Source organism: Elephas maximus, chromosome 2, assembly GCF_024166365.1.
Source record: "Elephas maximus indicus isolate mEleMax1 chromosome 2, mEleMax1 primary haplotype, whole genome shotgun sequence".
Classification (NCBI taxonomy): Eukaryota; Metazoa; Chordata; class Mammalia; order Proboscidea; family Elephantidae; genus Elephas; species Elephas maximus.
In genome coordinates, this window is record NC_064820.1 from 202,026,314 (window position 1) to 202,051,420 (window position 25,107).

Sequence of the window (25,107 nt, forward strand, 5' to 3'; positions counted from 1 at the left end):
GCGGCCAGCGTTGTACAGCTCCGTTCCAGCTCCTTCGTCAACGGGGTATGGCGTCGCTCACAGTCAAGGCCTACCTTCTAGGCAAGGAGGATGCGGCCCGCGAAATCCGCCGCTTCAGCTTCTGCTTCAGCCCCGAGGCGGAAGCCGAAGCCGAGGCCGCGACTGGGCCGGGGCCTTGCGAGCGGCTGCTGAGCCGGGTGGCCGCCCTGTTCCCGGCGCTGCGGCCTGGCGGCTTCCAGGCGCACTACCGCGGTGAGCAGGGCCGGGGGCGGTGGCAGTGACGCAGGCCGAGCGGCCTCTGTACGGCCTGCCCTGTGGGGCTTGGGTGGCTGCCTTTCCTTCCCGTCGATGCCTGATGGGGTGAGGGAGGGCTGCTCTGGCTTTTGGGTGAGCAGTGGCTCGCGGCGGGTCCACACTTCGGCCCCGGGTGCCAGTCTGGAAGTGCCAGGAGTAGGGACCAAGACTCGGTTCCGGCCCAGTTCCAGCTGTTAAGCGCTAGCCCTTTTGGGGCCAGGGGCTGCCACACTCTACGGGCGGATCTCAGGTCTGGGGGCGCCAGATTCCACCCCTCCCCCCGCCATGATGCTGCACAGCTTGGCAAGGACGCGCAGGCGTCCTTTCGGCTTTTCGGGGGCCGCGGGCACTAAGGTTACACTGACATCTTGCGGCTTTGGAGTCTGGGTCCTCTAGCGGGTTCAGATTTACCCCTACAGAGCCTGGGCGGAGCCGACCTGGAGGAAGGGGCGCCAGGGGCGGGGGAGGAATGACGTAGGTAAACAAGTGTGGGGTGCGGGGAACTATCCCGAGATAGTCTCTGCGAAGAGAGGTCGGGGCCAGATCACAGGACGCCCAAGGCCAGGCAGAGTACTGACTATCTAATAGTCTGGAGAGACGGACAAGATCAAAGGTTCTTCAGGAACATTGGTGTAGGGATGGAGGCTGGGAAGCCTTTGCGGGCCCAGGAGCTAGCTTGGGCTGTGCTTGTGTTACAGGTGACTCCTGGGGGTGGGGTTGAGGAAGTTGGTTGTGAAAGGGAGGGCGGAGCATCCAGGGCCAGCCTCTGGGAGGGGACAGTGCTGGGACCTCCCTCAGCAGTGCTGCCAGCCTGCCAGGTCCGCCCCTATCTTTTTTTGGGAATTTTTTTGAGATGTAATTCACATGTCATACGATTTACCCATTAAAAGTATATAACTCAATGGTTTTTAGCATATTCACAGGTTTGTGCAACGATCACCACAGTTTCAGAACATTTTCATCACCTTGAAACCCCATACCCTTTAGCTATCACCCCTACCCTAGCAGTCTGATTACCTCCAGCCCTAAACTACCAATAATCTACTTTCTGTCTCTATAGCTTTGCATGTTCTGGGCATTTCATATAAATGGAATCATGTGGTTTTTTGTGACTGGCTTCTTTCACTTAACATAGCGTTTTCAAGATGTATCCATGTTGTAGCATGATGTAATATTATGGTGGAATACTAGTCCATTGTATGGATATACCACATTGTGTTTTTCCATTCATCTGTTGATGGACACCTGTGTTGTTTCCACCTTTTGGCACCGCCCCTATTCCTGATGTTGTGATCTGGTGACCCACAGGCCCTATTCAGTCTGCAGATGGATGGTGTGATTTGTCCTGCATGGTGGTGGTTTAAAACCCTTTGAGCCAACATCTAAAAATGGGAGACTACATCCAAATATGGTATTTTAGCAGCACTTTGAACAGGTTCATTCAGGTTCCACCTGCTGAGACTTTGCATTTTGACCCTAGATATACTGAATCAGAATCTACATTTTAGCAAGATCCCCCAGGTGATTCTTACATATGCATTTTAATTCTTAAGTAGATTATTATTCAGTATATCTGGGGGGGTGGAAATGCAAATTCTCAGCAGGGGGTCGAACTGGAATGAATTGGTTCTAAGCCCCGGCTTATCTATTACTTTCCTAAACCTTAAGAAGCCCAAGGCCTTTGGAGGGCTGGGTCCCCCAGGAACTGGTCAAAGGCAGGATCTCCCACATTTGAGGATGGGCCTGGTTGGATATGGACCAGGGGCTCAAAAACAGAGCAGGGGGTGGCCAGCTATCACTGTTGTGGTGCCCTGCACACACACACCTGCCTCTGGCATGGATCCAGGGCCCCATGTTGAAGTCCTTACCTTCCTAACAACATCAGAGTGAATGGGCAATCTCACCTGTCATCCCTACCTCCCCCAGTTCACACAGGGGTTCCAGTTTATAGCCCTTGAAATGTCCCTTCAGCACTGGCCTCAGCTGGTTTGAGCAACTTGTATCCATCTGGAAGCCCCAGGTACTCATGTGCTGTCTTTTAAACCATCTAGATGAGGATGGGGACTTGGTTGCCTTTTCTAGTGATGAGGAGCTGACAATGGCAATGTCCTATGTGAAGGATGACATCTTCCGTATTTACATAAAAGGTAAGGGGCTACTCTGGGTGTGACCTGAAGCCAGGTGTTCCCTGCTGAGTAAATATAGGGCTTGAGGGCTAGGAATCTGAGGGCTAGACAGAGTCATAATAAATGCCAAGTTTGCCCTCAGAAAGGAGTCCATGTTCATCATGTACTGAGTGGGGTCTATAGGGTCTCTGAGTCCACTCTTGATGTGCCCAAACCAAGTGCCATGGGGCTGGAGGAAGCGTTGGGGGTACAGTACAAGCTTTATTTTAGTGAGGAGCAAAGCCAGAGTGTGCCAGCACAGCTCTCTGCTGCTCCTCAGCTGGCTGGGCTCTGCATGCCCGGTTTTCAGGTGCAGGGATTGGGACTCTCTCAGCAGGTTCTTGGGTTGCTTTGTTACTGTCACCTGAGCAACTGAATTCTGTGTGGAACTGGGTGTTTCATGAACAGCCCCACAGAGGTGATGGATGGGGGAGAACTTTGGAGGTGTCACCTCAGTGGCTCTCTCCACCCTTCCCCCACAGAGAAGAAGGAGTGCCGGCGAGACCACCGCCCGCCATGTGCTCAGGAGGTGCCCCGCAGCATGGTGCATCCCAATGTGATCTGTGATGGCTGCAATGGGCCTGTGGTGGGAACCCGCTATAAGTGCAGCGTCTGCCCGGACTACGACCTGTGTGCGGCCTGCGAGGGGAAGGGCTTGCACGGGGAGCACAGCAAGCTTGCGTTCCCCACCCCCTTCGGGCACCTCTCTGAGGTAAGCAGGGCCTCTGTGCGGCCTGGGGTGGGTTCTGGGGTGGCAGGAACCCCCTGGCCCTGCACTACCCTGTCCCTCTGCTTGCTCTTCCCACAGGGCTTCTCTCATAGCCGCTGGCTCCGGAAGCTGAAACATGGGCACTTTGGGTGGCCGGGCTGGGAAATGGGCCCACCGGGCAATTGGAGCCCACGTCCTCCTCGGGCAGGAGATGCCCGCCCTGGCCCCACAGCAGGATCAGGTGAGGCTCGCTTAGGCAGCCTGCCCTGTGTGTGCTTTTGAAGGCTAGCCGAGCTGGAGGACTGTCTTTATTCTCTGGTGCTGTTACTCAAGACTTCCATGTACACTGATGCCTGCTATGCCCATGGCTGGGCTGGGCAGTTTCACAGCCATCCATGTCATTTAATCCTCACAAGAGCCCTGCAAAGTGAGGACTATTAGCTCTGTTTCACAAGTGGGAAAGCTGAGGGGCAGCAGGGATCATCCAAGGCCACTAGTGTACCCAGCAATCAACCATTTCACCGTTTGGCCCATCTGGGTGCCCTGAGATCAGGCCTGTGGGCCATCCAGTCCCTGGAGCCTATAACAGACTCTGTTCTCTCATGTCAGCTTTCAGGAAACTGCGAGCCACGTCTGCTCGTATTAAAACACAGTCGCACGGTTAAAAATTTACACGTAGTTTGCAATCTACTGAGTTCTGATCTTCTTTTGATTTTATTAATCTTACTGTGTTTTTTGATTCATTGCATCCTTTGGGACAAAAGTTGGGGATATTTTTTGACTTTGAGTAAATAACATATCTCAGACATGGCCAATATTTACATACCACATATCCTGAGCCCTGCTGGGTTACCGAGCACCAGGACCGCAGACAAAGGAGGAGCAGGCTGGAGGATGAAGCGGTTTAGGATGTGGCCCCATGGGTGCAGGTAGCCAGGGGAGAGGGGAGAGGAGTGTCTGGACTGCCAGGATGAGGAGTCTACTAGGATGCAGAGGCCGACTCGGGCGATGGTGACCTTGGGAGGAAACTGATAGGACTAAGAACAGGTATCAGAGTCATCAAGAAACATGCTTTGAATGACGCATACTTTTATTTTTGTTTTTAAAAATCAAAGCTTCTGGGCCCTCAGAGGATCCCAGTGTCAACTTCCTGAAGAATGTAGGGGAAAGTGTGGCTGCTGCGCTCAGCCCTCTGGGTAAGTGGGCTTTATTGTTTTATAGCAGTTGAGTATTTTGTGAATTCATTGTGAACACGGCCTTTTGATGGCTTTTACCTCTGACTCTGTGGAGGGCTGGGTAACGGATGTGGCCTTGAGACTGTTGAATATGTGTTGCCTCCAAGCCAGTCTTTGCCAAGTGCTGGGTCACAGGCAACTCAAGGTTCAATTCCCTGACAAATTCCCGAGCTTTCCACAGGGAGGGACATGGCATCAGAGGTGGATGGGACATTCCTGATAGTGAGGGTGACCAGACTCTGGCTGAAGGGCCCAACTGCCAACTTCTGAGTGCCCTTTAGGGGAAGGATATTTGCATATTCCCCTAAGGTGAGCCTTGGGATTTACCCAAGGACATGGGTGAGTATTTAGTTGAGGGGCCATTTATCTTCTCCTTCCTTTTTGTTTGCAATCCCCGTACCTTTCTTGGGTGTTTTCTGGGCCCGTGCCAAGTGCTGAAGAATGAGGGGATGTCGGAGAAAGGATGCCTTGTGTCACTCCTTTCCAGGGCCTCCCATTTCAGAGCAGGTAGGTCAGTGGAGTGTGTGACGTGCTGCAGCTGCCCCTTTAGTGGCGTGATGTGTGACATGACCCAAGATAGGCTTTGGGGTTCACCACTGTGGCTTTACAAAGCACCTACTCATCTGATAATCTGGAGGTGGGGGCCGCAGGGCTAGGTTTTATAATAGCGAGAATCAGCTAATAAAGGGGACTTCTAGTTTGAGATTACGATGGATCCATGACGTTGGCGTAGGAGAGAGTGCATCTTTCTGTTTTCAGAGAGATCCTAATGCAACCTATCTAAGTTTGTGTTACATGTTTGAAAGAATACTGATGGGAGGGTGCCCAACCCTGCCCACCACCTGTTCTGGCATCTAGGGTAACTGGCATCTCCTCTGACTGAGACCACTGCCCACTCACACTGATTCTGCTCCAGGACGTGCCTTTGAAGCAGCAGTGACATCTGGGCGTGGCTGCTAAGATGAAATCGCTCACAGCACACATGGTTTCTGTACTGTTAAAGGCTCTGGAGAGAATGAGAAAAGAACTAATGTTCTTAATGCTTTCCCAAAAGGACAGAGCAGTAGAGGGCGATCAGATTGTAAGGGGAAGATAAGCTCTGCCTAAAACCCTGCTGGCGCAGTGGTTAACAGTTTGGCTGCTAACCAAGAGGTTGGTAGTTTGAATTCACCAGATGCTCCTTAGGAACCCTATGGGGCAGTTCTGCTCTGTCCTATAGGGTTGCTGAGTTGGAATTGACTCGACGGCAGTGGGTTTGGTTTGTTCTTTTAAATGCCATCTGACACTGAAGATACAGCAAAGGTTTGGAAGATTGAAGTACAGGTTTGAGGGGTGATCATCCCACTAATGGCCTGTGGTTTAGGGGCCATGGGAAGCTTCTCTGTGGAAGAGTCAGTGGGGCAGTGCTTCTTAGGCCTGGCTGAGCTTCAGAATCCCTAACAGTTTTTTTTGGTATATGGAAATTATATTAAAATTTTTTTGAAGAACAAAGTCCTTCACTAAAAGAATAAGACATCCTGCGAAGTCACAACCCAGGATTTCTAGATCCCACCTTTTGAGTGGGGCCTGGAATCCCTGTTTTCTGAAGGCTCCTCATGTGATCCTGTGTCACATTCGCTACCTCTCAGAGCCATTTGTGCCTGTGGAGTATTTCAGAACTGATGTGGATTCCCTATTCAGAACATTCTGGAGTAATTTTAGAAGTGCACAGAGGTCTTGTGGGGTAAGGATGAAGGCCTTTTCTCTTAACTAGGAAGGAGCCTGATACTCTACAAAACAGGGAAAATTTCAGTAAAATGTGACTGACTGGTTTCCATCAAGGAGATGTATTCGAGGAGTGGCTTAAATTGTCGTTGAAGTTATAGATACTTGCCTTTATGAGGAACTAAAAACCAGGATGACTTACACTGTTAACTGTTTACAAGGGGCTGTTCCCAGAGCAGGCACCCAAAGGGGACCGAGTGAACAACACCTTCCCAGGAGACAGTGCAGAGAATGAGTCAAGTGACTTAAAAAGCCAAGGCCCTTTTTTGTTAGGTGCCATGAGAAGCAGTTGAGTGAGTGCACCCCTGAGGCACAGGGCTGGCCCTGGCTCGGAGGCCACAATCACCAGCATCTAGAACATAGAGCAGCAGAGTCCTTCCTCATCACAGTGTCTTTGGTAAACACACACACTTTGGGGCAGTGCTTTGGGGCAGCTGACCACAGACTACTGCACAGCCTGGTAAGCCCTGAAATCTCCAGGGGTTAATCATCAAGTTGGAGAAACCCTAGTTCTGTAATCTCTGATGCTGTCTACAGAAGAGCCCCATCGTTCACCCAGTTAAAAAAGAATGAGCAAGTATATAGGTGTTCACTGTACTGTTCTTTCAGCTTTTCTGTTTGCTTGAATGTTTTCATAATAGGAAGTTGGAGGAAAAAGAAACAATTTAACGCAGATGGAGGTACTTGTAGTTAAGCTGGCATTTATCTTTGCTCCCTCCCCAAACTCCACTAAGGTAACAAATAGTAAAGAGATTAAACAAAAAGGTAAAAATGGTATGAGATGTCACCAAATTTTGAAAGATGGGCAATGGACAGAGGTAGTAACCAAGGGTGGAAGCATCAGAAACCTCTGTGCCTGCACAGGGACACGGGTGAGGGCGAGAGTCCACTCAGGAGTTGGGAGAGGCACAGCTGCCAGGAAAGGTGAGAGGTGGGAGTGATATGGGCCAGAGATAAGGGGACTGGTTGAAAGCATCCATGAAGATCACTTAGAGACCCTGGGGCCCCACTCAGCTAGATGAGGCCCTTGCCAACCCTTGCAGGAAAACTGCTGTTTAATTCCTGGAACACCTGACTCAGGGGAGCTTCGCTGATAGGGACATAGCAGAGGACAGGGTGAAGCACCAGGCTGAAGCCGGGCATTATGAGTAGTCGGCCTGATCAGTGGGTCCAGCAGCCTGTTCCCTGGCCAGGCAGGAGGTTGGGAGTTCCTGTTCAGGAGAGGCTGAATGCCGTCAGAGGAGAGCCTGTGAGCTCTGACATCTGGGCTCCCCTGAGGCCAGCCCAGTGCCCAGCCAGCCTGAAGAGAGGATGCTGATGCTGCCCTGCCCCGCAGTCAGCCCTGCCCCACAGTCAGCCTTGGCCCGCAGTCAGCCTTATCTTTGTGCCTCGCTAAGAAGCTATTGGAGGATATGGGGAAAATTAAAAAAAAAAAAAAAAAAAAAGAGGACATCATTAAGGTTAGAAAAACTATATAAGGAAACAATCAAGGCCACTACTTGGCCTAGCAAAGAACGGTATTTATATAAAACCCCAGTGCCATCGAGTCAATATAGTGGTACTAATATAAATGCTGAATGTTGTTTTAACCAGAAGTTGAGTTTCTGAAAGGATGGGGGAAGGGGAGGCAAATATTGATCTAGAGTAAGACAGACAGATGTAAACTTGAACATTTACAAAACAACAGTGTGAGCTGGAAGTTGGCTTTGGGGAGTGGGATGGGGTCTGTGCGGGGAGTAGCGAAGGCAGGGGATTGCTGTTTTTCCCTCCAAGTCTTTTGGAAGCGTTGGATTCTAAGCTGTGGGCATGTAGTCTTTGATAAATGAAATTTGATTTAAAAAAAAGCAGGGCAGGGGATTCTGCCCCATTCCCTCCCTGAGCATGTGCCGGAGTGTGCGAGATGGGCGGGGGACATGCTGCCTTGTCCTGCTCAGGCTCATGGGCTCACATGCAGCTTCACTTATTCAGTTTGCCTCTGAAGCAGAACTCTAGTGTTAAATATGTGTGTTTCTCATATCACAAGGCCCTGACATGCAAGCCAAATGCTTCATGTGGTCTTCAGCCTAGGAAACCCTGGCTGGGGCATATTGGCTCCATGTAGTATTTAGCTGTCACCCTGTTCTTAGGTCCTGACCCACGTGACATGCAGCCCTGCATGAACCATGGGGGCAGGGAGAGCCTGCCACGCCTGGGGCTGCTGCAGAGCCTTCATGGGTCTTCTGACTGCAGGCCTCACGTCTCACCCATTCTGCCCTAGAGTTGTGCTTTCCCAATGGGCTCTGACCCACCATACCCTTGCTCACAGTCTCTGTTAGCTCCCTGTAGCCACAAGGGAGGCCCAGCTCAGGCTTCTGGACTTGGACCCGCCTCTCCAGGTTCATCCCTGCTATGGCACCGGCATCCTCTACTGCACTGCTCTCCAGCCTCCAGACCCTTATGCCCTGGTATTGCTCCCTACTGCCTACCTCCCTAGAGCTGATGCCCCTTTCCCTTACATCTTCCTCCTGGGCTGAACACCCCTGGAGGGGGCTGGCTCCTTGGACACCCTGTCTCGCTCCCACCTGGTTCCAAGCTGGGCTGTCCGAGCCCCCATTGCAATACCCTAAAGGCACATGGAATCGAAGTCGAGCCCTGCCCAACCACCCTCCTGGAAGCATGGTCAGGGGTAGGAAAAACAAGGTCTCTCTACGGACTTTCCGGCTCAAGCTGACCTTGGGATGTTTCCTGAGATTAATGTTTTACTAAGTTGGAGGAAGGAAAAAGTCTAATATGTCAGGAAGAGTTTTTCTAGAAGCCAAGTAATAAATCTGAGAGGATTTGAGGTCAGGATACTGGGAGACCTGAAGATCATAGATGATCATTCATTTGCTCTGGCTCCTGGGTTTATGGGACTTGGCCTGGCCCTGTTCTGGCCGTGTGATTTGGGCTTGAGCGCTTTTGTCACTGCCAGTGTCTGTGTCTACACGACAAGTGCCCTGTCCTGGATCCTCAGATGCCTGTGAGGATGGGATCTGGAAGAGCTCCGTCAACCTGCAGCCCCCGCAGCTTGCTATAAAAGACAGTCTTTGCATTTTTGTTTTGCAGTCCCCTTTCTGAAGGACTTAATAGGTTTTTGTTTCCTCCTTGGCCTCTAGGCATCGAAGTTGATATTGATGTGGAACATGGAGGGAAAAGAAGCCGCCTGACATCTGCCTCTCCAGATAGTTCTAGCACAGAGGAGAAGTGTAGCTCACAGCCAAGCAGTTGCTCCTCCGATCCCAGCAAACCAGAGGGCAATACGGAGTGTACGACGCAGTCTCTGGCAGAGCAAATGAAGAAGATTGCCCTGGAGCCTGTGGGCCAGCCTGAGGCAAGCCTGCTCTCCCAGGTCACCTGAAGGGGCAGCCAGCAGGTGCTTTCTGTCCATAGCACCTCTCAGCTACCTTCCCTCACCAGCACTCACAATCTGTTTCTTGGGTATTTAAGGCATTCTATGAACCTTCTGCTAGAATTTTTACAGAAAAATATACTTGGCCTTTGCAGCAGCTGCTCACTGTGCCCAACACACACACACACACACACACGAATTTGTGCTGTGATTAGGCTCCGCCTATTGCTCGTGTTCCTTATGTGCTCACAGTGAGTTTTATTCCAGGAACAGATGGAGTCTGATAACTGTTCAGGAGGAGATGATGACTGGACTCATTTGTCTTCAAAGGAAGTGGACCCATCTACCGGTGAGCTCCAGTCTCTGCAGATGCCAGAATCTGAAGGGCCAAGCTCTCTGGACCCTTCCCAGGACGGCCCCACAGGACTGAAGGAAGCAGCGCTATACCCACATCTTCCGCCAGGCAAGTGGCTTCAAGCAGTTTTGGGTTTTCACCTTTATCTTTCAGAGCCTCCTGTAGTTTCCTGCTTTTAGTGTGATGTTCTTGCCTAGGGCTTCTCTGTGGCTCTGAGAGAAAATGAGGAGTGGTTTTGCCCACTTATGTCTAGCAATAAGAAAACCTGCTGAACCTGCTGCTATCCAGTTGATTCCAACTCATAGTGACCCTTATAGGACAGAGTAGAACTGACCCATAGAGTTCCAAGGAGCACCTGGTGGATTTGAACTGCAACTTTTTGGTTAGCAGCCATAGCTCTTAACCACTGCGCCACCAGCGTTTCCATCGATAAGAAGCTCAGCTAATTTTAGCAGTTTCTAAGACAGCCCCCAGACCAGGAAACTAAGAAGGCAGACGTGCGTAGAGGAAAGCACAGGATTTGGCACTGCCACACAAGACTAAGGAAACCCTGGTGGCGTAGTGGTTAAGTGCTACAGCTGCTAACCAAAGGGTTGGCAGTTCGAATCCACCAGCTGCTCCTTGGAAACTCTATGGGGCAGTTCTACTCTGTCCTATAGGGTCTCTCTGAGTTGGAATCGACTCGACGGCCCTGGGTACTGGGTTACATGGAGAATGCTGACCTTAGAACAGGGTCACAGCCCAGATCCCTGTAGGAGCCAGGCAGGAACCAAAGGAGTGCAGTGTGTGGTGTGTGAAGCAGTAGGGCAGGGTGGGGACTGTGGCAACCCTAGAGTATGCCCTGAATAAAGGGGGCAACTGATACTGAGCTCCGGTTCATTACTGTCACCTGGCCATGAGTTTAAAACAATGTTCAATTGAAGGAAAATCCATCTCTGCGCCAAATCTGGCCTGTGACTGCCAGTGTACATCCTTTCTGCCTTAGAGCAGGGGCAGCAAACTATAGCCTGTGTGCCAAGGATGATTTTTACATTTTTAAATGGTAGGATTAAAAGCAAGGATAATATTTTATGACATGTGAAAGTTATATACAATTCAAATTTCAGTGTCCATAATAAAGTTTTGTCAGAGCTTAGCCATGTCCCCCCCACTTTTTTTTTTTTTTTTACATATTGTTTAGGCTATTTTCGTGCTACAACGGCAGAGTTGAGTAGTTGTGACAGAGACCATATAGCCTGCAAAGCTTAAAATATCTGGCCCTTCATGGAAAACGTTTGCCAGTCCCTGCCTTAGGGGTCCCTGTGTGGGTAAAGTGTGCACATGGAGGGTCTTCGTGGGTGGGTGGTTACTTGCTGGCTGGGGGATGGGGGCCTTGGCACTGACTCTCCTCATGGGCTCCTGTGACTGTCTCCGGCAGAAGCTGACCCCCGGCTGATTGAGTCCCTCTCCCAGATGCTGTCCATGGGTTTCTCTGACGAAGGTGGCTGGCTCACCAGGCTCCTACAGACCAAGAATTACGACATTGGAGCTGCCCTGGACACCATCCAGTATTCAAAGCACCCACCACCATTGTGACAGTGTTTGCTCACCTAGTCTGTACCCCTTTTTGTCTCCCAGTTGTGTTGAGCTAGTGTAGAACAGCAGGGCCTCTGTAAGGGCCACTTTTCTCTACATTCTTCTTCCAGAATCTGGGGGGTGGGGATGCATGACGCCATTTAGGGTAGTAGAACAAGTGACATGAGGAGGACTTCCAGGTATGTGTATGTTTGAGAACTTGGCTGTTTTGAGATTGATGTTTTGAGAAACAAAACCAGTGTCCCTCGTGTGCCTTGGCTCTGGGCCTTGCCCTTGCTGAGGAGGCACACTGCAGCCTATTCCTGTCCACCCACCCCCAGGATGATACCAGCAGTCCAGAATATATCTTGCCTAATGACCTTCTGCTTTTTTTTTTTTTTAATGACTAATGGTATGCTGACATTTAGTTTATTATCCATTAGAAACCTGATATATTCTGATTTTAGATACAGTACTGTTACCGTTTCATCAGGGAGCAGAGGAGGGTGTCCTGGAGCAGGTGCTGGGGAGGAAGAATGGGGTTAGGACAGGACAGCCCAGTACCGTGGCTTTGGTGCTTGGGAATAAAGAACGGCTGATAAGGCGAGTCTGAGACATTGGTTTTCACTGAGTACTGCCTCCCTGTTCATAACCACTATAGTTCTCTCCATTCTAAATGTGGCAGTTGCTTCTGAAGTAAAAAAATTCCTTTGTAGCCATTCTGTTAACATATTTGTAATCAATCTGTAATTAAATGCTGTAAGCACTTTAATCAAAGATGCTGTCCTTTCTACAACAAAAGAAATAATCTGTAGTATTTATTGTCAGCTTTCAGTAGTCTCCATAAATTATATCCGACGCTATGATTTAAAAGCAACTTATGGGAACCCTGTTTCCAGTCATCTAGAGATCTGATAGAATAGGGCTCATGTAACAAAATATACCTCAAGTCATAACATACTGGCCTCAGTTCACAGGTCATCATCAAAGTCCTCATCAGTTTTAAACAGGTCACACAGCAGCACAGGTGGGGGTTGCTGTTCTACTTTGACCAAGGGCCCACCCTCTACCTGAAAAGCTCCTGGGCCCCATGGCTGCTCGGCGGTCCTGCAGGGCCTCCTGGCCCCAGAGGTGGGAGCGTGTGGGACCCAAGGAACCTGGAGAACACCGGGGGGCCCGCTAGGGTGGCCTTCCCTTGGGCTCTGGGTGCAGGGCTCAGGCTGTGATGGACTGGCTGACGTGGGGCCTGTTTGCAGCAGTCTTGGAGGTTCTGTGTCCACATGGGAGCTCTTTCCAGGTGACAGAAGAAATCGCTCCCACTTAGAAGATGCAGCCTTAGCCTGCTGTGCAGGCCTGGGTGGTTTCCACTGAGGAACGGTAAGATCACTGGTCTTCCAGTCCTCCAAGTTCTCCTGGAGGCAGCCCCTGCTTCCTTGTTTCACCTTCCCTGTCAGGCTAGCATAGCCCTGAAATAGAAATAAGAGCAGAAGATGGCCACATCCTCCTTTTAGAAGAATAAGCCCCAGTGGCGGGGCAGGCCCAAGCCACAGGAGGTAGAAGTACCACGTGCTGGCGTGACTGCTCCTGGTCTGTGCTCCTGGGTCTGGTTCTGCTCTTGTGCTCTACCTACTGGCTCGTTCTCAGGCTGGGGAGATGCTATGGTTTTAAGGTTTACCTTACTGTAAGTTCTCCATTAAATTCTAAAAAAAAGCCTTTCCCCAGAAAGAAGATATTCTCATGTAATTAGGGAATCCACTGTACGGGTATCTTAAAGTCAGATAGGGGCCCTGGAAGGAGGTGAGAGCAGAAAAGGCCCTTAAGGGGCCACCTGGAAAGGGATGGGTGTGGACGCCTCCCTGCTGCTCAGTCCTGTCTGATGGGGCTGTCTCTGCAGAGCTGGGTGGAGGAAGGTGAAGCCACGTGTGTGGCTGTATGAGGGCCCCGGCAGACGACACAGGTGTGGGGACCATCTCCGACCTTCTACCTCAGCAACCAAAGAAGCACCGAAAGCTGGGCTCGCGCTTACAAAATAACTTGAAAAGCAGTGATACAGTGGGATCCTGTGACACTGTCACCCAGGTCTTCTGGAACAGGCTTTGCCTTTGTGACACTGAGATGCTGGCTCTGCCCCTGAATTTGTTGTGACCTTAGTCCAGTCACTAAGCCTTGATGAGCCTCAGTCCCTCACCTTCAAAGCAGAAAAGAGCAGGCTTGTGCTGAGCATTAAGCATGACAGAGCAGCTTCAATGTTTGGTCCAGTGGCTGGCACGAGGTAAACAATAACTATTGTTATCATCATCACTGGCATTATTCTGTAATTTGGAGATTAATGGCCATGCACTTACTTGCCACGAAACTAGTAAGTGGCAAAACCCTTTAACTCTCTGTCTTGGCTTTGAGCCGGTGCCCTGTGCCAAGGACTGAGAAGCAGCCATGGCCAACCTTGGCTCACGCTGGGCCATGGCAGTGACTGACACCGGCACAGTCCTTGGCTCAGTGCCATGGCTCACAGGCAGCACAAGGTGAGGCCAGGGAGGTGAGCGCAGGGACCCCTGTCCCGCAGCACTGCATCTGCAGTGGAGTCAGCGAGGTGTGACGCAGTAAAAACTAGAGCACTTGTTAAGTGAATGCAGTGCCTCAAGGGCAAAAGTCTGTCATGAGGTGAGTTAGGGTGAGGGTGGCGACAAGTCCGCAGAAATGTGGGGCAAGTCCTATTTGGAACAGTCTGACAAAGATACGCCACTCCCTGCAGGATGAAGAAAATGGTCCTGACCCCGGCAATGCCTACTGGGCAGCCGCTGTGGCTCTAAGGCATCAAGATGGCCTCTTGACCAGGAGGGAACATCACCAGAGAGGACGAGCATGGGAGGGAAGCAGGGTACAGGCCAGAGAAAGGGGTTGGCTTACAACCAAAACAACATACCCAAGTGGAAAGCTGGGCTTTCTGGGGGTGTTAAGTCTCATACTAAATCAATTATCAAAAGAAACCAAGACAATTAAAAAAAATCCCGTGTACACTCAACGATCACTGGAACCAGAAGAGAAACACTGACCTTCTGGGGCTGCAAGGTGACCTCGGAGTCGCTTTCCCTGCTCCCTGAGTCCTGAGCGTCAGGGCTCCATTTCCTGGTGTGGAGTAAAGTCCTGTCAGCTACCCCAGTCCTGTCATCTGAGCTCCTCAGACTCCAACTCACTGGCACCTGATCCAACACCCCAGCACAAGCAGGAACCTTTTCATCCCTTACAGCTTCCTAGGTGGCCGCTCGGCTTCTGCTCCATCTCGAATAACAGCCTGCAAACTGACATCCCAGGCAGTCCCCTTTCCTGCTTGATAGCTTGAAGTTGTTGGAAAATTCTTAAACTGAAATCTACCTCCCAATAGGACCTGCCCCATAAGAGCAACCCAAGATCCTTGGCATCACAGTTTTCCTCTCTAGACTGAAAGAGTCCAGCCACTCTCACCATACTTAGTTTTGTCAACACTGCCCTTAAAATTAATTTTTTCCTTAGGTCAGTACGGTCTGAGATGCGGTGCCTGCCCAGCCTCCTTTCTGCGCCTGTGCACCCAGCCCCAAGCCACGCTGAGGAGAGCCAGTGGCAATGGCTGCTCTTTAGCTTCCCCACACACCAGCACTCTCACTCCGGGTTCTCCCACTTCGCTGACTATTAGAAGTGGCTCCTCAGTCCCCCATTGCAAGAGTCAACAAGGGCAATGGTATGAGGTCTGCGCTGCTGCCTAGCTTGGTACCTTTTTCTAGGGAGGTTGTTACTGAAGGGACGGTCTGGCTTCTCCAATCTGGACGAGGACTGTCTGTTGAAAAACACTTCTTCTCCTTCCAGCTCCAGTTCATTGGAACCCTTTCCCAGATACTTCAGCCAGCGGCTCTCTGTGGGCTGTGATCTTTCCTACAGGATTGGGAAATGAGTTTACTCTCAGAATTGGAAAGCCGGTACTTTTATTGAAACTCCCCAACCCCACTCTTAGGCCCAAGGGTCTCAGGATTCATGTCTACCTCGTTACCCAGGAAAGGGGAAACTCATGCCCTTAGGCACTGCTGGAAACTCATGCCCTTAGGCACTGCTGGGCGCAGTACACACTGGCACCCACTGGGGAAGCAGCAGGCACAGCTTATCGAGAACCTAAAAAATGTCCATGCTCCCTGACCCAGTGATTCCAAAAGAAAAAAGGTACAGCGATGCTAGTCTTAGTGTTATAAACAAGAGCAAATATTACATTGTAGCAAAAATTTGGAAACAACCTAAATGCCCCATAATAAGGGAATAAATATTGGTATATCCACTAATTGAAATATTCTGTAGATAAACTTATTAAAAATAAAGGTCATTGAAGACTACACAGCAACATGGGAGAATAATATAAGTGAAAACTTTAGGATGCAAAAAAAGTAGTTCTTATAGTAAGAATGATTTAAAATTAAGTCTGTAAATGGACAAAAATTGGAAGTATATACACAAAGATACAAGAGCTGTGTTAAAGTGACATGCTTTAGAACATGTTCCCTCTATTTATAAGACTATCAAGGACAAGTGGGGAGAGGGCATTGCCCAGGCAGCACTGCAGAGGCAGGATTCTGCTCCAGGTGGGCAGGGAGGCTCTGCCTATCTGTGGTTGTCTCCACTCCCTCTCTCCCTGGTAGGACAGTGTTCCATGTACCCATGACATCTTGGATGTACCAGTGGTGTCACCTACTCAGTCACTCAAGGGCTTACACACACTGCCACTCCAGACTTTGAGCACCTACTCTGCCAGCCTTTTCACTAGGCACTGGGGACACAACAACCGCATGTGATCCCTGCTCTCCGGAAGCTCACAGTCTGGTAGAAAGGGAACATGGAAACCCAGGTACTCCACGATAGCACCCTTCCCCTATTGGAGGTATGCTGAGTGCTGTGGGAACCAAGGGGAGGAAACACGAAGGATGTAAAGTTCAAGCTAAGTTCAGAAGGAGGAGTTCTCCAAGCAGACACAAGAAAAAGTCCTTCTGGCACAGCAATGTAATTTTCGTACACGTTTGTCTCCACCCTTACAAGAGGGACAGGTTTATTCATTATTGTATTCCCTGTAGCTTCCAGCAAAGTCCCTGTCATGCAATGACATCAGTGTTAGGTGAACAAATGACTAGTGAGCAAATAAATGGAACCCCTTAAGTTACACAGAACCACTCTCAGGCCCAGCCCAGGCTGAGACAGATGCCCCTGGCTTACCTGCAAACTCACGTTTTCAGCCTGCTGATGACCTGCACTTTCTTCTTCACTGGCATTTACAGGTTCTTCCACAGACCTTAGGGAAAGATTGTACACATGTTTTTGTAAAATGACCAGGAAAGATGCAAGAACTTGATACCTATCAAGACCGTTTTGGGGAATCTGAGGAACTTTGTTGCTTTGAAGTGATTCCACAATCTTCCAGCAGTTGAGAAGGCTTGGGCCAGAGGAACTACTTGTTTCCTTGGAGTCAGGCTGGGAAAGCCCTATGTCAATAGGAAATATGACACAGGCAGAAGGTGCTGACTTTCTAGCCAGAGACCAGAGTTTGCATTCTGGCTTTGCCAGTGACTAGTTGTGTGTATGATATGACTTTAGACACACCACTTAACCCTCCTATATTTGCTTCCTCATCCACATTGGCAATAAGACTGCCTGGGTAACTGTGAGAAGAAATGAGGTAATATATGTGGGCATACATTGCTCACAGAGAGTAATGTCAGCTGAGCATTCCTGCCATCGCAGTGGAGATGTCCCCATCAGATAGGGTCATAAAAGACTCTTTACAATTGCTCAACCATTACCCAAGAGCAGAAGGAATGTCACTGAGCTTGACTTGTTATAGTGATTCATCCAGCCCCCTAGGGGACAATAGGGCTCTTTCACCACATAAAGCAGACAGCAAGGGGCCAGAGCCTTTATGGTCTTGAGTGGGGGGGGGTGGCCAGTAGAAATATTTATGATGTGAAGACTGAGGTTAGGACCAAAGGCAACATCCATTCATGTCATTCAGGGCTGTTACATCACATGATCAAATTGGCACTCTCTCTAGTGAAGTACAAGAACTCCAATCTCTGCCCTTTGTGGGCACCACTACCTCAGTTTCTTTATCTATAAAATGTAGTATGTCTTTCAGCTCTTATCTCTTCAAATATTACCTTTGCCCCATTCTCTCTTGCTGAAACTCTTCTCTGTATCCTCCCTGTCTCTCAACTTTCCCCTCAGGTTTTCCTCCTTTTTCTTTTTGTGCTGCATTGTGAATAATTTCTTCAGATTTATCTTTCATTTCACTAATTCTCTCTTCAGCTGTGTTTAATCTGTTTAACTTTTCTATTGGATTTTTAATTTCAATGATTATATTTTTCATTTTTATAGATTCTTTTTCAAATCTGGCTATTTTTCAAAGTCCCTTGCTCTTCATATCACCAGCCCCTTCTTTTATCTCACTAAATATATTAAACATACAGTATTATGTATTCTGAAGTCTATGTGGGTCTGAATTTTCTGTCTTGCTTTTGGTCTTTTTTGCTCATAGTGACTTGTTTGAGTGTTCAATGATTTTTAACACTGAGCATATGCTCCTTGGAACTTTATCTGTGGGATACTTTGAGGCCTGTGTAGATTTGTTGCTCCAGACAGAAGCTGCGTTTGTTGCTTAAACAAAACAAAACAAAACAAAACAAAACAAAACAAAACAAAACAAAACAAAAAAGCAACCCACTGCCATCGAGTTAATTCTGACTCACAGTGACCCCATAAGGTCTGCAAGGCTGTAAAACTTTATGGAAGCTGACTGCCACATCTTTCTCCTGCAGAAGTACTGGTGGTTTCAAACTGTTGACTGTTTGGTTAGCAGTTGAGCACTTTAACTGCTGTGCCACCAGGGCTCCCTGCATTTGTCACCTAGGACAATTTAAAAATAAATTCTTGGCTTAAAGCTTTTCACGCAGGACATGCAAAAGGCTAAAAAACCATGTGACAGCTCCCTTTTGCTTACAAAGTCTTGGAGAGATATTTCCCTCTCCAGTCATTGCCAAGGACGAGACAGGCAAGCTCCCTGCTGTGGGTGGGTGTATTTCTAGTTTGTTTGTACACTGAGGGTATAGTCCTTCGGGGACTCAGCTTTGTGTGGGGGGACTTCTATTGGACTTTCCATACTGAATGGGCCCTAGGTTTCGTCTCTTGTCTCCTGCACTCCTCACAGCCATCCACATGGAAGCTCCAGGACACCAGGCTTCAATTATCCCAGTAGCCCAGGTGCTCACTCTTTGGATTTTGGCTCTTGCTTCATTTCCACCTTTGGGGGTTACATACTTTCTTACCAGCTCATCAGTGCATTAAAGAAAATTGTACCCAGTATTTTTAGTTATCTTCAGTGGAAGGATTATTCAGGGTATCTAATCTGCCATATTGTAAGACATGGAAATCTAAGGGATTTCTCCATTGTATACTGCCAGTATTCACTCAAGAAGAAAACAGGGCAAGAGAAACTCTCCCCTCTCGAACAACGGTACCTGAGTAACATCTCTGAAACCTGTCCCTGCAGCAGATTTAATTTTTGGACATGACGTCTACAGTCAGCACCAGAGCCCTCACCGTAAGCCTGAGAGACAAAAAAAATACATTAAGTCTGAAAAGTGTTGGCAGAATGTTGTGAAGTAGACCATTAGACATGCACCTCAGGGAGGGTAAAGCTTTACTCTGCAAGGCCCCATGATGCCTGAAGCACCATAGGAATCCTAATGACTGCTATTTCTAGACTGATTTACAAATGAACACTCTCAGGAACTAATAGTTTAAGTATACCTGGCTGTCCCACTAGCACCCTGAACTCTACACATCAAAGCCACACTCAACCCAAAGCCCTGCATAAAATCATTAGTGAGCACGAATAAGATTTCACAAGACAAGTAACACAAATTGCCAATAAACATATGAGATGATATTCCTTACTGGTAATCAAAGGAATATAAAATGAGATACTATTTTTCACTTAGCAGTCACTCATTTGTTGAATAAATATTTACTGAGCACCTATTATATACCAGGCTCTGGTTTAGTGCTGGACAAAATCACTGGAAATAAAAATCACAGCAGTGGACAAAAGTCACTGTCCTCATGGAGGTCACATTCCAGTGAGAGGAGACAGATGGTAAACAGGAAGTAAATATATGGCCTATCGGATGGAAATAAGCACTACTGAGAAAGATAACGTGATGAAAGGGGTGGGGAGGGTAGGAGAAAGAGTGCACAATTTCACATAGGGTGGTCAAGGAATGGCTCAACAACAAGGTCACATTTGAGCAAAAACTAGAAAGCCATGAAGGAGCAAGCCGTGTCGCTAGTGAAGCGCAGAGTGTTCTAGTAGAAGCAATGAGGGCAAAGGCCCCGAGCCTGGCCTTTTGGAGGCACAGTGGGGAGGCCAGGAAAGCTGGAGCTGAACAGCCTGGGGCGGAGAATGGTAGCAGCTGAAGTTTGAGAGTATAGTCTCGACTGCAGGCAGGGCCAGCCTCATGGGCATGCGACCTGCTCTGCTGTCACTGTCTGGAAATTAATAATTTTATCTTTGAATGTGTGTTTTATGAGGTCTGATGGGACGAGGGAGCATGCCTGTGAACAGAGGAAACACGCACAATGTGCCTGTCCCTGTTCTTTGCCACTCCATTAGCAGACATTATCGATGTTCCACAGGAAACAGAATTCCAGTGGACTCTCAATGCCTGGGAGTTCAGTGAGACCCAGAGTATAAGGTGAATGTGTTTTGTCTACCAGTAAGTAGAGGGCGTTGACAGCCCTGAGAGGCCACGTTTTCATTTGAACCAGAATTTGCTTTGAAGGCAGTGGAGTTCTGAGAAATATGAACGACTGCAGGACCCTTACTTGTGCTACTTCCCTGTATTAGCCAACCACTTACGTGGACAGTGGTGACAGAAGGTAAGGCAAGGGAAAGACAGGGCAACCCACAGTTCCTTTTCTTTTAAACTGAAGGTAAGGAGTGTGGACAGAATGTGTATCAAGAAGTGAAATAAGAACGGGTGTTAGTTTTGTGCAGTGTTTCCACTGTTCTGGTAAGAATGAAATACGTATGCATATATTTAAAAAAAAAAAATTTTTTTTTTTATAGAAGCTGCAAAATACAAATTGGGTAATTTCGATGATTCCACATATGCATTAAATACTTTTATATTTGCATTTAAAACTGGCAATGTACAATGTAAAGATAAACAGTAAAATTCATGCTATTAATTTAAAATGTTAGGTTTTCTTTACTTGTTGTTGTTATGTGCTGTTGAGTTGACTATAACTCATAGCGACCTCATGGGACAAAGTAGAACTACCCCATAGGATTTTCTAGGCTGTAATCTTTAGGGGAACAGATCACTAGGGCATTCTCCCATGGAGCCACTGGATGGGTTCAAACTGCCAACCTTTCTCTACTTGGGAAGACATTAAATAGTAAATAAAAAATACCATAACAAGTTGAGAAAGAGACCACGAAAGAAGGGAAAAAGCTTTCTAGTTTTGTATCTTTAGGAGCACTTTTTTCTTGATTTTTGAACAAGGGGCCCCACATTTTCATTCTATACTGTACTCTGCAAAAAATGAAGCTGCCAGCCCTGTCTGGTCTGAGATGGGAGGCCCTGGAAGGCTCAGTCTGGGAGTGACATGATCCAGAGGATATTTAACAGGATCCCTCCGCTGCTGTGTGGAGGACAGACCGTACGGCAGGAACAGGCAGACCAGCCAGGAGGCTGCTGCAAACTCCGAGGCAGGAGGGGGATGGCTCAGGCCATGCAGTAACAGTATAGGTGTAAACACTGGGTATTCTGGATCTATTCCAAAGGGAGAGCTGATAGAATTTGCTGATGGATTGGATGAAAAGGACTTGTTATCGACTAAACTGTGCCCCCCAACCCATATGTGTTGGAGTCCTGACCCCTCTACCTAGAGATGTGAACCTATTTGGTAATGGGGTTTTCCTGGCTATGTTAATGAGGCCATATCAGTGTAAGGGATATCCTAAACTGAATCACTTCTCAGTGACAGAAAGAGTAGCAAAGACACACAGACAAGCAAGCACAAACGGGGGACGACAGATGCTATCTGATGACAACGGAGGCAGATGCATCTACAAGCCCAGGAACTCCAAGGATCGCTGGCTACGAGAAGCTGAACAGACAAAGAAGGACCTCTCCCTGGAGCCACACCTTGAATTCAGACTTCTAGCATCCTCAACCGTGAGACAATAATTTTTTGTTCTTTAAAGCCACCCAATTGTGGTGTTTCCATTACGGCAGCACTAGCAAGAAGGAGCCCTGCTAGCACAGTGGTTAAGAGCTGCTAACTGAAAGGTTGGTGACTGGAACCCACCAGCTGCTCCACAGGAGAAAGATGTGATAGTCTGCTTCCGTAAAGATTACAGCCTTGGAAACCCTATGGTGCAGTTTTATTCTGTCCTATAGAGTCGCTATGAGTCAGAATTGCACTAGCAAACTATGACAGGAGTCATGGATGATGCCCAGGTTTTTAGCCCAAATAACTAGAAAGAGGAATTTTCCATTTAAGAGATGGGAAGACTGTGGGAAGAGCAGGTGTGTGGGGTTAAATCAGGGGCTTCTATTTGGACATACTGAGTCAGAGATGCTGATCACACATCTAAGCAGAGAGCCGGGGAGAAGGCAGTGTACACAAGTTCAGGGTGTAGGTCTGCAGGGGGGAGGTCTGGCATCCAAGATAGAAATTGAAAGTTGTCAGAAGATCTTACATCAGATCACTAAGGGAGAGCCTAGGTAGAAGAGGTTTACAGACGGAATTCTAGGGCAACTACTGTTTAGTAGACGGGGTTAAACTAGCAAAGATTAAGAAACAACAGCCAGGGAGATAGGAGGACAACCAGGGGAGCAGGGTGACCAAAAGGCCAAGTAAAGAAAATGTTTCAAGGAGAACAAAGTGATAAAAACTGTGTCAAATGCTTTCAGTAAGTCAAGTTCCTTCAGCACTGGGAACTGGCTGCTGTTTTTGGCAGCATGGAGATCATTGCTGACTTTGACAAGAGCATGTTTAGTGGAGTGGTGGGGAGTGAAATCCTGTTTGAAGCAAGTTCAAGTGGGAATGGGAAGAGGGAGACTGCACAGGTAAGTAGCAAGCCCTCAAAGGCTTGGAGCACAGGACAGCACCTGGTGTGAAGGGTACTCTCCCTGCATGGAGGGGGCCGTTGGCTGGACACTACCGCTCATTCTCCCCTGATTTGGGCACCAACTAACTGACATTTCCCAGGCTTCTTTGTGGTCAGGTGTAGCCATGAGACTAGGTTCCTTCCAATGGAATGTGAGCTCCAGCCAGGCCTGGCCCTCAGAAGCCCCCAGGCATGCTCCTCCCACTCCTGCCCCTTCAGTGGCGGAGGCAGACTGGAGACAAGCCTCAGGGATAACAGGACCTCCAGGTGGCAGGAGCCTAGGTCCCTGAATGGCCACTCCAAGTAAGCACAGCCTCCCGCAACAGCTACAAGAGCAAGAGGTAAAACTAATACTGGGTTAGGCACTACAGTGTTATTCTATATTTGTTACTGCAGCCTAGTTAACTGTAAGGCATATACCGAAGCACACAGATGGGAATAAGGTGATGCCATCCTCAAGGAGATCTGGAAATACATACTGACAACAAAACTACACACACCTTGAGCAGGAGTCACTATGCGAGGTGTCTGCCTAGCTGATCAGTCAGTCCCCTGTCTTCGGAGGCCCAATCTCAGGGTGGGCCTCAGCAGCGATACTAGTTGACTGATGCCTGACTGCCCCTGCCCCTATTCTACCCCAGGGGACTGGACCCAAGGTGGACTCTGAGTCAGTCTGTGCCAGGAGTTCATAATTGGGACTTAGCTATTCTAGTTGGCTCAAAATGAGTCTATGGACTGTGAGCAGAGCTTGTTAATGTGAACTGTCTGGGAAGAAAGAGGAAGGGAAGAAGGAGGGAGAAATTGGGGGACGGATGGGAGAAAAGATAGTGCCTGAAGTGCCTGGCAGCTTTCCAGATCTTGGGGCCAGTCCTCTAAGGGGTCAGGGACAAAGTTACTTCTTTGGGTGCCCTAGTAACTTGCCAATGTAATCCATCACATAAATAAAAGACAAGAACCACATGATCTTATCAATTGATGCAGAAAAGGCATTTGACAAAGTCCAACACCTACTCATGATAAAAACTCACAGAACAATAGAAATAGAAGGGAAATTCCTCAGCATAATAAAGGGCATCTATACAAAGCCAACAGCCAACATCATCCTAAATAGAGATAGTCTGAAAGCATCCCCCTTGAGATCAGGAAGCAGACAAGGATGTTCTTTATCACCACTCTTATTCAACACTGTGCTGGAGGTCCTAGCCAGAGAAATTAGGCTAGATAAAGAAATAAAGGGCATTCAAATTGATAAGGAAGAAGTAAAAGTACCTCTATTTGCAGATGATATGATCTTATACACAGAAAACCCCAAAAAACTCACAAGAAAACTACTGGAACTAACAGAAGATTTCAGCAAAGTATCAGAATACAAGGTAAACATACAAAACTCAGTTGGATTCCTCTACACCGACAAAAAGAACTTTGAAGAAGAAATCACCAAATCAATACCATTTACAATAGCCCCTAAGAAGATAAAATACTTAGGAATAAATCTAACCAGAGACGTAAAAGACCCACACAAAGAAAACTACATGAAACCAAGAGACCTACATAATTGGAAAAAGATACCTTGCTCATGGATACGAAGACTCAACACTGTGAAAATGTCTATTCTATCCAAAGCAATTTATAGATACAATGCAATCCTGATCCAAATTCCAATGGCATTTTTTAATGAAATGAAGAAACAAATCACCAACTTCATATGGAAAGGGAAGAGGCCCCAGATAAGTAAAGCATTACTGAAAAAGAAGAACAAAGTGGGGGGCCTCACACTACCTGATTTTAGAACCTGTCATACTACCATGGTAGTCAAAATAGCCTGGTACTGGTACAACAACAGATACATAGACTAATGAAACAGAATTGAGAATCCAGACATGAATTCAACCACCTATGAGCAGCTGATACTTGACAAAGGCCCGAAGTCCATTAACTGGGGAAAAGACAGTCTCTAACAAATGGTGCTGGTATAACTGGATGTCCATCAGCAAAAAAATGAAATAAGACCCTTACCTCACACCATGCACAAAAACTAACTCAAAATGGATCAAAGATCTAAATATAAAATCTAAAACAATAAGGATCATTTTAGAAAAAATAGGGACAACACTAGGAGCCCTAATACATGGCATAAACAGAATACAAAACATTACTAACTATGCACAAACACCGGAGGAGAAACTAGATAACTGGGAGCTCCTAAAAATCAAACACTTATGCTCATCCAAAGACTTCACCAAAAGAATAAAAAGACAGCCTACAGACTGGGAAAAAATTCTGGGCTACAACAAATTCGATCAGCATCTAATCTCTAAAATCTAAAAGATACTGCAACACCTCAATAACGAAAAGACAAATAACCCAATTAAAAAATGGGCAAAGGATATGAATGGGCACTTCGCCAAGGAAGTACGGCTAACAGATACATGAAGAAAGGCTCACGATCAGTAACCATTGGAGAAATGCAATCAAAACTACA

General features: G+C 47.9%; 2 protein-coding genes across 4 annotated transcripts in view; one reads left to right on the plus strand and one right to left on the minus strand.

Moving 5' to 3' along the window:
• On the plus strand, positions 1-11,622 carry SQSTM1 (sequestosome 1). 2 transcript variants are annotated; one of them, XM_049874546.1, is made up of 8 exons: positions 1-252; positions 2,346-2,441; positions 2,942-3,171; positions 3,268-3,409; positions 4,284-4,364; positions 9,302-9,516; positions 9,802-9,997; positions 11,307-11,622. In XM_049874546.1, exons 1-8 carry the CDS (start codon positions 48-50, stop codon positions 11,462-11,464), a joined length of 1,323 nt encoding a protein of 440 aa, XP_049730503.1. In that variant the 5' UTR covers positions 1-47; the 3' UTR covers positions 11,465-11,622. The 2 variants fall into 2 exon arrangements, with proteins under 2 accessions (XP_049730503.1, XP_049730504.1); XM_049874547.1 differs by having other exon boundaries at positions 9,865-9,997.
• Positions 11,580-25,107, minus strand: part of MRNIP (MRN complex interacting protein) — a 20,477-nt gene continuing 6,949 nt past the window's right edge. Inside the window, exons 3-7 of one of the 2 annotated variants that reach the window (XM_049874548.1) lie at positions 18,964-19,052; positions 16,670-16,745; positions 15,192-15,349; positions 14,497-14,569; positions 11,580-12,909 (exon numbers count right to left, since the gene is read on the minus strand). In XM_049874548.1, the coding sequence (XP_049730505.1) occupies positions 12,415-12,909; positions 14,497-14,569; positions 15,192-15,349; positions 16,670-16,745; positions 18,964-19,052 (891 nt within the window). In that variant the 3' untranslated portion in view covers positions 11,580-12,414. The remainder of the gene's footprint in view (positions 12,910-14,496; positions 14,570-15,191; positions 15,350-16,669; positions 16,746-18,963; positions 19,053-25,107) is intronic. The other variant, XM_049874549.1, reaches the window with a different exon arrangement.

Coding starts and splice junctions, on each gene's coding strand:
- SQSTM1 (XM_049874546.1), top strand. CDS start 48: ATGGCGTCGCTCACAGTCAAGGCCTACCTTCTAGGCAAGGAGGATGCG. Junction 2,442..2,941: donor CTTCCGTATTTACATAAAAG/GTAAGGGGCTAC, acceptor CTTCCCCCACAG/AGAAGAAGGAGTGCCGGCGA. Junction 9,517..9,801: donor AGCCTGTGGGCCAGCCTGAG/GCAAGCCTGCTC, acceptor GTTTTATTCCAG/GAACAGATGGAGTCTGATAA.